Consider the following 15,714-nt stretch of genomic DNA (forward strand, 5'->3'; position numbering starts at 1 on the left):
ATTACATTGTGGAGTAATATAAATGATACTTTGATGATTGGTAAATGGTGTTACACGTTTTCATTGCATTCATTTATTATTGTGTCATTTTAGTGAATAACATTTACATTTCTTTAAAAGTCCTTCAAATAATACACATTTACTTGCAAAATTAATTCAGTTATGTTGAATATTTTGGTTGCATTATATTAAATTTGATTAACTTAAATGCATTTACTTCATCTTATAGTTTTTAATTTATTCAATATGGCACCAAATTGCCATAAGTAATAACTGACCATATTTTTCATGGCATACATTAAACTCAATCAACTACTTCATGAATTAAGTTTTTTTTAAACACAATGTTTAAAAAGTCACACTGCATTGTTAAATCAGTAAAAATAAGAGACAATTCATATATTACATTCCATTGTTCATTACACTGCAAAGTAAATAATTCAGAACTGATAAACTGATACTGATGATAGTCATGTAAAAGCCCTCATCACTCATGTCACACAACTTCATAACAAACTTTGGGTTAAATGACAGATGTGTTGCAATAATGGAAGACTGTCTGATACTAGACCAGTGGTTCATTAATCAGGTATCCATTTACAAAATGAATTATCGTTTCACATTTGAGTAACTCATAAAATTATGACCCACTTGTGACCCTAATGAACCGGCTTCTGGCTAAGTGGGTGCAGATCCGGTCTGCAGGATGCCTTCTGCCTGCCTCTCATGATGAAATCGTTTTGAACAAAGCAGAATGGATCCCTTGTTCGCCTCCTACTTTCTCCACATTCTTGAGATAGCGAAGGCAAGATGCACAAGCAAGCAAATATTTTTCGTCTTTGTTGCAACTTAACAATGTCAGTCTTATTTCCAAGACTTGACAGCTGTGAGTGAAAGAGGCGTAACAATAAGTTATTGGTTTCATTGTAATGTAAAGCTGGTGAAAATACAAAATACTGACACAAAATGTACAACATAATTTAAAATTGAATTTATTGGCATTTTAATTTTAAATACACAATGTAACAAAATTTAGAAAGTCTAAAGCATACCAATACAATTAGTTTTTTTCTATTGTAAAACTATTTACAGAAAGTATTTTCAAGTTTGATAGAAACTGTACAGTCATCTGTCCACAGGGGGGGCAGGAGGACATGGGGGTCAGATAAGTAGTGAGGAAAGGAGGGTGTAAGGCCACCGTTGTGATACTGAACTAAGAGGCTGTTTGTAACATCAGTGAAGATAACATGTAGGTCAAAACATCTTCTCTTCATACATTGTGTTCCATAGATGGTTCCCCAACTCAAAGAAACAAACCAACAAACCAACCAAAAGTGGGCCCCCCACTGTGGAAATCATTGACCACGTCATTTCCCCATGTTTTATAATTACAACTAAAAACAGGAATAGAAACACAGCCAAAATCATCTTTGGAATCCATTTCAACAGGTTCTCGAGGTCATTCTTCTTGGGTGTTTCCTTCCAGAGGCCCTAGGCCTTCTTCATTTTGCCCATGTGAGCACTGCCGTTCTCGTGGTGGGCGGAGCCATTGCTGGTGCCGTTGGTGGCTCCGTGGCTGATGCCGTTGCCGTGCTCATGGTGTTTGCCGTTGGTGTAGACAGCGGTGCCGTTCTGACATGGCTTGGCGCTCTGTTTTGGCAACCGTTTTCCTTTTACATAAGCCTGGATCCAGAAGTTGGAGAAAAGCACAAAAAAGAAGGTTCCGTACATCCAGATGAGGTGGAGGATGACCGGGAACTGGTAGTCGCAGCTGTCCATGAAGTAATACTGGGTGGCATGGAGAGAAACCAGCACAAACTGGGTCTGTGTGGAGGAAGAAGAACTGCTCAGAACTTATCAAATAGTGAAGGAAGGATTCATTCTGACATTGACAGGTTACAGATGACTAATTATCCTGTAAAACATGTCATTAGTAATGTTACTAAAACCTGTCACAATCATTATATAATCACCATGTTACAATTACTAAACCCAACTGCCATTATTTTGCAAACTAATGATAATCACAACTCAAAGTGCTGGAAACATGACAGTAATGTGTGTATGAATAAAATACGGTCAGACTTACACTGTAGTAGTGGAATAAAATGACATTAAAATCATAATTTCGTTCATAGTAAGTGTGGATAAATGTACTTCATGATGGTGACAGCCATGAGTAACCACTTAATGAGTTCAAGGAAGTCTAATTCTTTACATGCGATTACTTTTCTAATAAGTAGTCTAAAATGGGTCCTAGAAACATAACATTATAGCATAATTGCCTAAATTATATTTTTTTGGCCAAATTGTGATATTTGCATTAAATGAAGCAGCAGTATTAGGAAAATAAAGCTAAGCAGATATCACAATTTGACAAAGAATATGACTCAGGCAATTATGCTACGAGGCCAACGATATGTAAAAACATAAAGACCAACAATTCATGCTAACGTTTGAGTCCTTCTCTGACTTCAGGAGAAAAATTTAGGTGCAACAGGTTTGTAATCAGCAACATTTTGATTTGCAACTGTAACCATTTATTCCTTTGTAAATATAACTAATAGCTGTTATATTATTGTTTAATTAAAAGAAAAATCCATTTTGCAAAGATAGATTATCCCAAACAGTGTAATTAAATATGAAAAAAGAGAATGATTTTGGAATAATACATGGTCAACTCTGCATGACTGAGACCTAAATAACAGAACAGTAGTGCACACATACCAGCTGAATGGCAGTCATGTATTTCTTCCACCACAGAAACTTCTGGAAGCGTGGTCCAGCAGCAGCGAGGCCATAGTAGAAATACATGATAACGTGGACGGAAGAATTCACCATGGCGTGGAATGAACCCATTCCACCTGAGGTAAAAAAACAGGAACCATGTGGTCAGCCAGAGACAGTGTCAGTACCAGGATGTAAAAAATACAGAAGCTGCAGAGTTTTTACCGCCCGTTTGAGTTAATTATTTTCTTTTTACTATACAGCAGCGTGTATTTGACAGCTCATCTGCAGAACCTCTGTGAACAACCCCGTTATCACAACACACAATCTACGTGTACAAGTGTGGTATGCAGGATGATGTTACTATCTACTAACCCCGCCAAGCTGTTCTGTCATTCTTTTCTCATAATCATTTTCCAACTGTTTAACAAGTCAGTTCAAGACTGAGTTAATGTGTACTCACCGGGAGCGTAGCCGACCCCCCACCACCAGGTCCAGGGCATGAAGGAGTGGTGGAAGATGTGTAGGAAAGTGATCTGGCCGTGCTTTTTCCTCAACACAAAGAATATCTACAAAAAAGGAGGAGTTCAGGTTAGCTCAGGTCCAGCTGTATGAATGAAAACTCAACTTGACCAACACATACTGGGCAGGAAATAACACTTACTGTGTCAATAAGCTCAATGATCTTAGAAAACCAGAACAGCCAAGCCACTTGGACCATCTGAGGAAGAATACAGACTTGTATTAATAGAAACAAATTGCAACAAATGCAAAATATTTACTTAATAAAACTGTAAATGGGTCTTACTCGTAGTGCTTGAGGGCTGTTCGAGGTATCGATTGCATCGCATCGCCAAGTGTATGTTGTGGCCCAACCAGACATCATGAACTATACGACAGGAACATTTGTTTTCATTTGTTTTGTCTCAACACTCACAAACAGTAGTTTTCTCTCCTAACAAAAAATATTTTGACAAATACAGGTGGTCAAACATAACATGCTGTGCACTTTTAATACCCCTCTGCCAAATGATCAGAATCAAAGATTCTATTCAAAGTTACTGCCCTATAATTTAGATTAGATTGTCTTTGTGTAAAACTTATTACATACATATGTATATTTGAAAGTACGCAGATATTGTAACTGCACAAGGCATAAGGCCATTTGACCTTGAAAAAGTAGGTCAAGGTGACCTATTTTTAATAGGCTTCTGCTCCAAGCCAAGATGCATCCACAGTATACATTTGGTGCAGATATGTCAATGCATTCTTCAGATAATTCGATTATGTTGACGAATGGACAGAAAGAGAGACAGACAGACAGACAACAAAACAATTACAATACCCCTATGGCCTGAAGTTGGCCGAGGGGTAAAAACTAACCATTTAATAGCATTAGTTCAAGAGCTCAAGAGCTTACAATTTGGATAAAAACAAAATAAAACACACTTACTTCATAGACAATGTATATAGACAGCCCCACTAGTAAGAAGTTGTACACTATCATGGCTTCTTTTAGCTGGAAGGGCTTGCGATTGGCCATTATGCGCGGTCCCAGGTACAGTACAAAGAACAGGTAGCACAGCAATATTAAAGTCATGGGAATAGGACTCTGCATCAGCGGGTACGACAACAGCCGTGGATCTAAGGGGGCGAGAGGATAGTATGGCGTTAAAACAACAAAAAAAATTTCAAAAAGAGAATTTTGGATTTTGTTGGGTAAATCTCATACCAATTCCCGCCACGAGGTAGTCATAGATATCCAAGGCGTGTGAGCCCATTTCCTTAATCTCCTGAAGCATCTTTGCTGCCTGGTACGTCTACGACCCAAATACCTGCAACAATTGATCAATTAGTTTGACTGTTTAAAACCTGATGCAACACCTGGGCCCCAGTCACATGGTGATACTTATACAAATAGGGAAGTATTCAAGAGCAGTCGTCTGGTTCCAGTCTTCTGGACATGTAAAACGGTTGCTCCTGTTTTGACTCATTTCTACTGGGACCGTAACTGTGGACCAGATCTTTAAATTCACATTAATTATAGTCAGTATAATAAGTTACAGTACTGCACATCGTCACATTTTGTGGAAAGAGATGTTACCAAGTCCTAACCAAGAGGCTAACACTTGGTAAATGCAATACTGGCATTTAAAATACAATTCTCAGAATTTTTTTTTTTTTCAACACAAATTGAAAAAATTATTGAACAATTATTTGCATTATTTATCATGCATCACACATAGGGAAAAACTGCTGAACAAGTCATAATTATTACACTTACATCTGGTGAGACTGATACTTTACAATGATGTGTGATTTCCTTAGACACTGAAAAATAAAATTCAACTCCCCCCAGGCTCCATTATACACACAGTTATGCCAAAAATAAAAATCACATGCCTTTAATTCTGTCTTGCTGGGGATCACCCGTGACCAACACATGCCTTCTTGGAGATGCATTTTACGACATTTCCTGATTCAGCAACACTTAAATGCAATTACACAACACAGCTCATCCTTAACACTCCCAATGAAATCCCAGGATGCTTTGCCAGAGCTCCAACCACTCATCAGACATGGCCTGATATCAGAGAGGAGGTGCCACAGGGAAAGGGGAGGGCGTTATTCATGCAGCAAGGCGGGAGCAGGGCCAGAATTTAAGACACAATACTCCCTCTGATCTCTCAAATAAACACATTAACAAACACTAAAGACAAATATCACTGAGGCCTGAACTGTAAAAAACACAAACTGAAATGCCATCAAAGCTACAAACTGAGCAGGTGACACATAACCGACTCCCCCTTGTGTTGACCCATGTGGTGAGCCATGTTTCACTGGCGGAAAAGTGCCATACCATGCAACCTGCACACAGGAATGTTGCTATGATTTTCTGTTGACAGAAGCTTAACCGTATCGAATGTAAACTTAAAAGGAAATTCACAAAGTCGAGGACACAAAGGGTGTGGTTTCTCCTCAGTACATTGTATGCAGAGGGAGCTATTGTTTGGCGTACAGTCTGCAATGTTTGAGTTTTCACTGCCCAAGGACTAACAGGCAGCCCACCTTAAGTCTACATAATTAAAAGCCAATAACTTCATACTCAGGAATGAAGGGCAGGAGGTTGGTCACAGGCAGACAGATAGTAAAAATTAAAGTTGAAAATATATATTAATTTAAAAAGACAGAAACAATTAAACAACCATGCATCTTGCACATTAACAAAAAAAAAAAAAAAAAAAAAAAATCACTGATGACAACTTGCTTTTCTTATGCATCTCCTAATCTCATCAGTGTCAAATAAAAGCATTTCAGGAAATGTAGAAAATGTCAAACATCACTGATCCTACTTTGTGAATCTGCTGAATCAGAGTCAATGAAGACTTGTGTAGTTGACTATCCCTGACAAACTGGACATTCCCCCTCCTTTCATAGATAACCCATGGAGTTTGTTCACCCCAGAGTTTTACTGTGAACCACAGGTTTATGTCAACGCTCCAGTATCTTGTATCAGGTTGATCTCCCTGTTAAACTTTCAGGTGACCGAACACAGCATTCCAGCCTTTATGTGACTCAAATTCACAACTTGCTAAATTCCTTCCGGTAACGTAATGAAACTGGAATTATCTCCATGTGAAGGCCTTGATGTTATCTCCAAAAGTACAGACGATGGTGTTGTGTAAAATCATATACATGACATTTCAGAAAACTCTTACATAAAAAGCTGTGGGTGATGAGACATTTGGTTCAACAAGTGAACCATCATCATGTCTGAGGTGAGAGCAAACATCAAGGTTCATCAGTCTTGTTCTGAGGAAAAATGCTGGACAGTTAAATGGATCAAATAATTATCTGGTCAGGTTAGTGGGAAATGCTGTCTGTTATAGAAGGCTTAAATTGTGTAATAGTAACGCTACTGCAATAAGTAATTTTTTAAATTTTATTTTATTTTATTGGAATGTAATCCTTAAACTACTAGTTGCACAAAAAAGTAATATCTGTGTTTGATCAGATTATATTGCAGATGCATAACATACACAGGAATAAAAGGTTATCCAGTCTCCCAGTTTTACTAATACCTAAACATACAACTTATGAACTTGTGAATTTCTCAAAAATAAAACAGTGCCACAATCACAAGACTATCACCCTGACTCACACACAAAGAATAAGATAAAAGAAAAAAAACAGATACAAGGGATAATATCTCTGCATCTAAAACCCAGATAAAGAGAGAAGTACAAAGAAAATGAAGCCCCTTCCATTCCAGTTTGATATAAAATGCAAAAACTTATCTCGCACCAACGACCACTGATGGCAGATCAAATGTGTTACTGTCACTTGGCACTCGAACACTGCTGCATCCGTTATCAATGGACAGAACGTCACCTCTCTACTTCTAATCCTTACCAATTAGAAGCTCAAGTGCTACTTCAGAGAAAAGGCCACTAGCATTAATGTGTCATTAGAGGCTGGTACAGTGGTCGCTGCTGTATAAGAGTATCAGCAATTCCACAAGAGGACAGGAACTTCCTCATCAGTGTGAGAGGGGTCCAGAGGGTGACACTGTAGACTCATAACCACTTCAGCAACTTTTAAACTTCCCCTTTTAGCAAAAAACTGTACCGTCTACAACCCTTACACCAATATTAGTATATTCTTACGAGCCGAACTAAATGAAGTTATTCTAAAAGCCGCACTGACACAACCACCCATTCATTATAAAGCAGAACCTGACAACGATGTGACTGGTTTACATCTACTGAGACACTGTCATACAGTGGAAAGGGAGGGGGAACATTTCCTATGAGAGTTATGTCAATGAATCATAGATGGAAAAAGGAAGCTCACACTCACAAGGTAGGAGTTAATGATGAACAAACTGGAGAGAAAAAAACTGAGTAACCAGAAGCCCATTAGTCCAACTCACACTAAGGTTTACATTATACAAATAAAAAAAAAAAAAAAAAAATGAAAAAACAGTGTCACAGAACAGATCCTTAAACACCGAGAGCTCTCCCTGAGGACCGGAAGGTAGAAGGGGACGTTAAGCAACTTACCTTGCTCAGACAAGAATTTTCCACTTAATCAAAAGCAGCGTGTGCTTGTGTAGATTCCCGTTTTACAGCACGGCAAAAGCCTCTCCGAAAAATAAAAAAAAAGGTGTGGCGGGCAGTAGGCAGGCAGGCAGGCGGCTGGGTCAGCATCAGCGGAAAGAGAAAACAGCGAAGAGAGAGAGAGGGAGAGACAGGGTAAGAGGACGAGAAAGTAAACTGACAAAGTGTGGCTGGTACAGAGGTCTTCCAAATCCCCACCCTCCCTGACTCACACAGTGGATGAATAACTCGCTCAGAGAAGAGGGAGGGAAGGAGGCTGAGCCAAAGGGAGAGAGAGTACGCACTGTGTCAGAGCGAGAGTACAACTGGGGTGAGAGTGTGATGGCCCCTATTTAAACCCACATAAAAAGACATCCCCCAAATGAAAACGCCACTAGCTGTTGTGTGAGTGACGCCTAAACTTCAGTTAGAGTTCCCCCCCTACAGCAACTTTCAAGGTCACACCCTCCACATGCACAAACACATGCACATTAAAGAGGGAAAAAAAAAAAAAAAAAAACCTCTGGAGTCGCCCTTTAAGTTTTCTTTCACGGGGTGGGCTGATAATATTATTCACGAGCAGCGGGCGAGAAATCAGTAGCAACAGTGTTATGGTGAAGGGGGCCATTGTTGCGTCTGTTACTGGCTCTTGACCCAGCCAACACCCAGAAAGCAAAACCAGCTCCTGTTTCATTCTCTGTGTTTAAAGACAATCGGTGTCATGATAAAAATGCCTGGCACAAGAAAGAGGAGCTGTCGAACATTTCATTCTTCCTCTGGGTTTGGAAGCGTTAGTATGTTGTGTATCCAGTGGTTTACCTCACATGGCTCATGCACACATCAACTGTTGTGTGTTTACACCTGCAGTTAATGATCATTTTCACTCTCTGTTAACACACTTTGACACGTCTGCATTAAATGACATTTTCTTTATCGGTGTTTTTGTGTTACGTGTCCACATGTCAGATTTCTGTTTGAATTTTATTTTTCATTATGTTTCTGCCAGTGTTGCATACTCCACTGATCAAATTTCCTTGTGGTGAGAATTATGGATATTCTTACTGAATAGTTAGGTGGTCTATAAAATGTTTAAAAAAAAAAAAAAAAAAAGATGGAAAAATGTCAGACAGTATTTCTAGTTAAAAATGACTCCTGTATGGAGACTAGTTCACAACCCAAACATACTATATTCACTCTCACCGAAAGAGGACTATAAAATATTCACTATTAAGAAGCTGGAGTCAGAAAATGACTTGTGATTCCTTCAATAGTCGACAACGAATCAATTAATTGTTGCAGCTTAAGTTATTTATGTATATATATAGAGAGAACTAGAATCTGCTCCACAGCTAACCAGATCCAGTTGTGGATATGTGTCTATTTCCCTGACATCTAAAAACAGGCACAACACACAATTTCCTTCCTAAGAAACAACAAATATACTCAAGGTTCAGAGCCACAGAGCATCACAGCCAGTCATAAAACGCTGATGTTTACTCAGGGTTGCATGATTGGGCTAATGGCAGACAAAAACGATTGCTGCAATGGAAATAGACGGTGACTCATACGATAATGCTTAAAATTTTGTGTTGTGCAAGATTTCACTCTCCCAGATAGGAAATCACTTACTGAGATTGCACTGCCACACCTGCACATTCCAAACTGGAGCAAAGCATTAATAGCAGTATTAGTAGTGGTGACATTCTATGTTACTGTGATCTGATCTATTTTGGCAGCAGGTTTTATGGGAAATCACATAGTGTCTCAGCAAGATGGCCTCAACATTTGTGAATGGAGCAAACTTTTAATTGGTGCATCACAAACAAAACATGTAAGGTGTAACCTTAATGTAAGGTCAGGACCTGAGAATGTTACAGAGGAAAAACCAGCACATGACACTCAAACACTTGGCAATGGTGGAAACATTGTCTTATCTACATTGAGTTTACACTTCAGCAATATAGTTTCTATGATCAAACTACACAAGTACTATCAGTCTGCAGACTAGAGGAGCTTTTACTGTTACAAACCAACACGAAAGGAGAATTTCCATGCAAAACCTCCCACGCTTTACAGAGATGAAGTCAGATAAATAAAATTAGTTTCATAATTAGGTGCTAAATAAAGATTTAAGAAAATGTTTGATGATACAAAATCCATTGCTATTAATAATTATCGCAATAAATGTCTATTTATTATTTCTTTTAAGTGTTAGGTAGATTTCTGGTCTCCAGTCAAAGTAAAACAAAAAAACAAACAAACAGATGGTTATTTATGGTTTCAGGGAGAATAGACATAACACAATAAAAATAATGTAAATGGCAAAGACATATCGCAAAACAAACCAACACATGTAATCTCCAATTTGGTGACTCAGTCTATATTTTCTTCATTTTAATGTAATGGTGACTGTTAGGCTATTTGTTAGTTATTTGTTCTTTCAAACCATTCTTCATTGTCAGTTGATGATAAATATTTGCCAAACAGATGAAATGTGTCACACACCTAGAAGGAGGACAGTCTAAATAACTGAAACAAACAAAAAAAACACACACAAGAAACAAGTGTTAGTGCCTAGTCCTACGTCAAATCCCAAAAAAAAAATCAACTAATGGCACATTTAAGGCTGTGAGTTTGACCTAAATGTGTAGAGAAACATGACACGCCGCTCTTCAACAAGTACAAAAGGCTTAGACAAACATGTACGCAGCCACACTTTGATTATTTCCATTAGAGGCAATAGTCCATGATATTGACAAGAGGCTTTGAGAAATAATAGTTGAACTTGGTTATTTTAAGGCTTCTGCCACCTGAAATGCCTGCACAGGTGATTCTGTCATTGTTAATCATTCTTTAGTATTACACTGATACCTCTGGCTGCCAAGGCTGGTTCTACCTGTCCTACTAGTCCCCGTGAAGGGTGAGGAGGGGGAGGGGGCGGCGGGAGGACCTTAGTGTATTTTAGCCCCTCCTTGAAAATACCAAAACACACCTGACAAATAGATCACTGTGCTCTTCTGTAATAGCTGACAGAGCCATCTCCAACACGATAACCATCTTGTCCTGTGACACCAACGTTCCAAAAGAAACACCAGACAGTGAACCACAAAACATATGGAAGTGTCAATTATAGTCGTTTACAAAATCCTGTGACTTCTGATATGGTTCACTGAAATCTCATCATTGTCTAAACTACACTCATTAGAGAACGAGAACGAATGTGTGATTTTGAGGAGGAATCAAACCAAAACAGAGGCACGAGCACATCCGTACTGATACTAATACCAGTTCCTAAACCATACTTTCCTCAATACCAATTTTTAACAAAAAAAAAAGAAAAATTACATTGCACATGTTAGTACACTCTTGGTATTCTTTTTTTTTTTTTTTTTTTTTTTTTTTTAAGATTTAAAGCAGTCAAACATATTGTCTGTTCATGACAATCTGCACAAAAACCTGCTTTGTGCACTGATACTGATGAGATTAATCCCTTATACATATAGTGAGATCTGATATCACACTCCACATGTTTTTTTGATACTTGATGATATCAGTGTCCTTAAAGTATTGATGTTCAGTTGACCTATACACCTCCAAAGCAAAACTTAACACCATTCCAGACATAAATGTGCTGTCATACCATATAATTTACTAAAATACTATATCACTACCAAAAGTGAAACTAGAGACCAGTTTTTGACATCCAAAAATTTGGTAACATCTAATTTACATTAAGGCCACCACAGGCTTTTATTGTAAATTAATCTGTCCATTCCGTGGTCAGGTAATTAATTAGTTGCCTGGTCTAAGTTATAGGTTACAAAATGGTTTAAGCCCAAGGTAATGTCCTAAAATATGAAATATTCACATCTAAAAGGGCTGGAACCACAATGTTTTTTTTTTCTCTAAAAAAAAAAAAAAAGTTTGTGTGTGTGTGTATGTATGTATATATATATATATATATATATATATATATATATATATATATATATATATATATATATATATATACACACACACACACACACACACACACACACACACAGGGTGGGGAAGCAAAATTTACAATATTTTGAGGCAGGGATTGAAAGACAGTGTATGACCAATTAGTTTATTGAAAGTCATGAGAATTTATTTGCCACAAGAAAACTGACATAATAGAAAATGTTTTTATTCTACGTGTCCTCCTTCTTTCTCAATAACTGCCTTCACACGCTTCCTGAAACTTGCACAAGTCTTCCTCAAATATTCGGGTGACAACTTCTCCCATTCTTCTTTAATAGTATCTTCCAGACTTTCTCGTAATAGTTTTGCTCATAGTCATTCTCTTCTTTACATTATAAACAGTCTTTATGGACACTCCAACTATTTTTGAAATCTCCTTTGGTGTGACGAGTGCATTCAGCAAATCTCACACTCTTTGACGTTTGCTTTCCTGATTACTCATATGGGCAAAAGTTTGTGAAAAAGTATGGATAATAGTGTTAGGTATGATTATGACATCAATATATGTTTGGTTTCAAAACAATTAACGTAGTGCCTGCTGAGAAAAAACAACTAAAGGTTCATTGTAAATTTTGCTTCCCCGCCCTGTGTAGGTAGGTAGATAGGTAGGTAGATAGAGAGATAGAGAGATAGAGATAGAGAGATAGAGAGATAGAGAGATAGAGAGATAGATAGATAGATAGATAGATAGATAGATAGATAGATAGATAGATAGATAGATATACACACACACACACACAGGGTGTCCCATAAGTCTCCATACATAGGAGACATAATACATATGGTTCTAACATGTATTTCTTTATAGTTCTTCAGCAGTGGAGGACACGCATTGAAATGTGTTCCCGACAAAATGGCAGTCATATAGAGCATATTATATAAATAAAAATGGTTTATGTCAAGAAATGTTTATTTTTCCTATGTATGGAGACTTATGGGACACCCTGTGTGCGTGTGTGTGTATATTTTATATATATATATATATATATATATATATATATATATATATATATATATATATATGCGCACATATACACACACATACACACACTCAAAACAATTAATTGATCATCAGTGTGAAAGTATTTCAGAAGCTGCTGAACTTGAGAATATTATAAGGTTTGTGCAGCAGATCCACGTGACCCCAGTCCCCCAGAATGTCGACCAGCGTGTCACACACTAGTGTGAGGAATCTGACTTAGGTGCTGAGAATTCTGTACAAATGCTGGGTTAAACTGTGCATCAAGATAAACGTCCAATGAAGGGGTAAGGAACAGGATTTCAATCTGGTAGAAAGTCTGATTAAGATGTGCAGCCATAAGAAATATGTGCTGTTATACATTGAATCTTACAGGGGTCATATTTTGCTAAACCCACTTTTATTAGTCTTTGGTTCGTTTATTTGTGTATTTGGACCCTAATAGTTCAAAAAGTTTGAATTTGAACCCTCCAGGTGCTGCAAAGCTATCTTTATATTCCTTTTGGCAAAAATCAAGTGGATTTCTAAAACTCGTTTTAATTCCTTCGTAATTTGTTATGTCTATAACTAGTTATGTCACAACATTTGCACATATAAGGTCAAGACTTCCGATGAACATTTCTCCAAGTACGCTATAATTGTTTGTCAGCAGCAGCGGTTGGAGTAAAAATAGAAAGTATGTCCAAACTTTGAGCTGATTAGCTAAAATGTTCAGTTGTTGGGTGAAGGGGACAGAGCAGCACAGCCAACAACCTGGAGGGCATGGGGCATGAAGTGGTTCATTTGCATTTAAAGGGCCAGAGCTCAAAACGACTTTTCTTCTGTTATTACTCAGAAATAGGGTTAAAGATGGACCTGTGGAGTTTATCTCCTAAGACCCAGGAAATGCCAACAAAGTACAAGCTTTTTCTTGTTTTTTATTAAATAAGTGCCTATATTGGAAACATCATGATACAACAGTTTTTTCAGATGCAGTTTTTGAAATTTTTATGGAATGTCCTTTGTGGTGAACAGTTTTCTTTTCTTTTTTTTGTTTGAAGTTGTGAAACTCTTGTCCACAAATGTAGACAGAAAACCCATAGGTGGGTCTTAGGAGGTTAATGAAGAATTCAAACCCAAATGCATTGTTAAAATGCATTATTCCATTTCAAAAAAGCAAAATATCACTCCTTTAATATTTATTAGTCAAATGCAAATTCATTTATTCATGTCTGTAAAGCAGTGAGATTTCTGTTCTTCATTTTAATAAAGTAAACAAAAAACCGCTCTTGCCATTCAAAACTAAAACCAAGTAAATACTAGTCTCACATGGCATAAAACAATAACACACATTCCAATCAAGCCAGTGGGATGAGACGCTCACTAGAGAAAACATTAGTCACTCAGCTCCTCCTGGCCCTCCAGAGACTCACCTGGGGGCCGGGTTCTCTCTGTTGGGTTATGTCTGACACAACTGTGTCTTTAAGATAACGACAGAGATAGTGAGCCCTTTCAAAACAAGTCAGTCTCATTCCAAACTGGCTACAAATCACTCTCATCCAAACTCGTACTGCTGCTCTGTCAAAGACACGAGAGCAGGAAAACAACTTCCACATCATCTTATACTGTACATGAATGGCTCATGTTCAGGTCATCATAAATAAATCAAAAATTGTGAACTTAAGTAGTAATAAAATATAAAAAGGTGAACAAAAGCCAAAGAGAAACCACAAATTTAAAACACCACACACCAGAATATCGAAGGCAACAAGCACCCCCCCCACCCCCCCAAAAAAAAGGTCACACAACGTATGACTACCTCACTGCAGCTCCTCAACAACACATTATGTTGTAAATGGAGCTCATGTTGTCCTGCGCCAACTTTGCATTACTAATATGTACAGTTCTTGAAAACAGAACAGGTCAGCACTAAGTTACTGAAAAGCTTAAGTTATATCATACCACAGAGCAGTGGTTCTCAACTGGTCTGACTTCAGGAACCACTATCACACCTCAATGGCAAGCCGTGACGCAAACTGATGAAAGTTAAACTCCTCAAATTTATTTATTTATTGAAAATATAGAGTTTTTTGAAAGTGAAATAATACATAATATCCCATTATGCAAACACAAAAGATAAGTTTAATCATAAACCAAAATGACGAGCAGGTGGTGATGCTAAAGATGGAAATATTCCCTTTCACACTAAATCAAGTATATTTTAACCAAAACATGTACTCAGTTAAAAATTAAAATTGTATTCAGTCACTTATTCAAGCATTAATCATAAAGCTGACACAACAATCAGAACATTTCAGTAACAGCCGCATTTAACACACTCAGTGCATTCATGCAAAATGAATTCAATTTCTTAACAATATTTTCACCCAGGCAAAGGCCCACAACCCAAACAAATGGTTTTGCAACCACACTTTTGGGTCGCAACATGATATCATGACTTGCGAAAATATACACGCTACTTTTAATTGTCATGTTATCTGCATGCATTATAAGCTTTTCACATGTATGTTCACGCCGTTATTAGCCCCCTGTCCAACCTGAATTAATGCATCAAATCCCCCACACTGAGGGTTAGGGTTAAGGTTATGTGAACTGGACATCTTGGTGTAAATTGACACATGATCAAATAGTGTTGAATAACACACGAAAGGTAAAAAATGTGTAGGTATAGCACATCAAATGCCATGAGAACTGATGTGACATACGCAAGCCCGGATTAACCATATGGGCAACTGGGCAATTGCCCAGGGGCCCGCGACCTCTGAAGGGCCCTGGGTAGCTCGGGCATAACGAAAATATCTGGTTATCTTTTGCTTATAAATGAAACTGTCCGCTGCCCGGAGCCATTGCACTGCACAGAAACCCTGCTCCTGCTGTCTGTGACCGTGAGCTGAGACCCTCTCC

The 15,714-nt window shown here is 37.8% G+C and overlaps 1 protein-coding gene across 4 annotated transcripts in view; it reads right to left on the reverse strand.

The window, feature by feature from the left end:
- Positions 1-969: 969 nt before the first annotated feature.
- Positions 970-15,714, reverse strand: part of elovl1b (ELOVL fatty acid elongase 1b) — a 33,192-nt gene continuing 18,447 nt past the window's right edge. Inside the window, exons 1-9 of one of the 4 annotated variants that reach the window (XM_030132872.1) lie at positions 7,791-8,030; positions 6,447-6,540; positions 4,460-4,562; positions 4,181-4,371; positions 3,536-3,616; positions 3,392-3,448; positions 3,191-3,296; positions 2,728-2,864; positions 1,492-1,824 (exon numbers count right to left, since the gene is read on the reverse strand). In XM_030132872.1, coding sequence (XP_029988732.1) covers positions 1,492-1,824; positions 2,728-2,864; positions 3,191-3,296; positions 3,392-3,448; positions 3,536-3,616; positions 4,181-4,371; positions 4,460-4,529 — 975 coding nt within the window. In that variant the 5' untranslated portion in view covers positions 4,530-4,562; positions 6,447-6,540; positions 7,791-8,030. Of the gene's footprint in view, positions 1,825-2,727; positions 2,865-3,190; positions 3,297-3,391; positions 3,449-3,535; positions 3,617-4,180; positions 4,372-4,459; positions 4,563-6,446; positions 6,541-7,790; positions 8,031-15,714 lie in introns of those variants that run through there. The other 3 variants (XM_030132873.1, XM_030132870.1, XM_030132871.1) reach the window with 3 other exon arrangements.

The sequence above is a fragment of the Sphaeramia orbicularis genome, chromosome 4, assembly GCF_902148855.1.
Source record: "Sphaeramia orbicularis chromosome 4, fSphaOr1.1, whole genome shotgun sequence".
NCBI lineage: Eukaryota > Metazoa > Chordata > Actinopteri > Kurtiformes > Apogonidae > Sphaeramia > Sphaeramia orbicularis.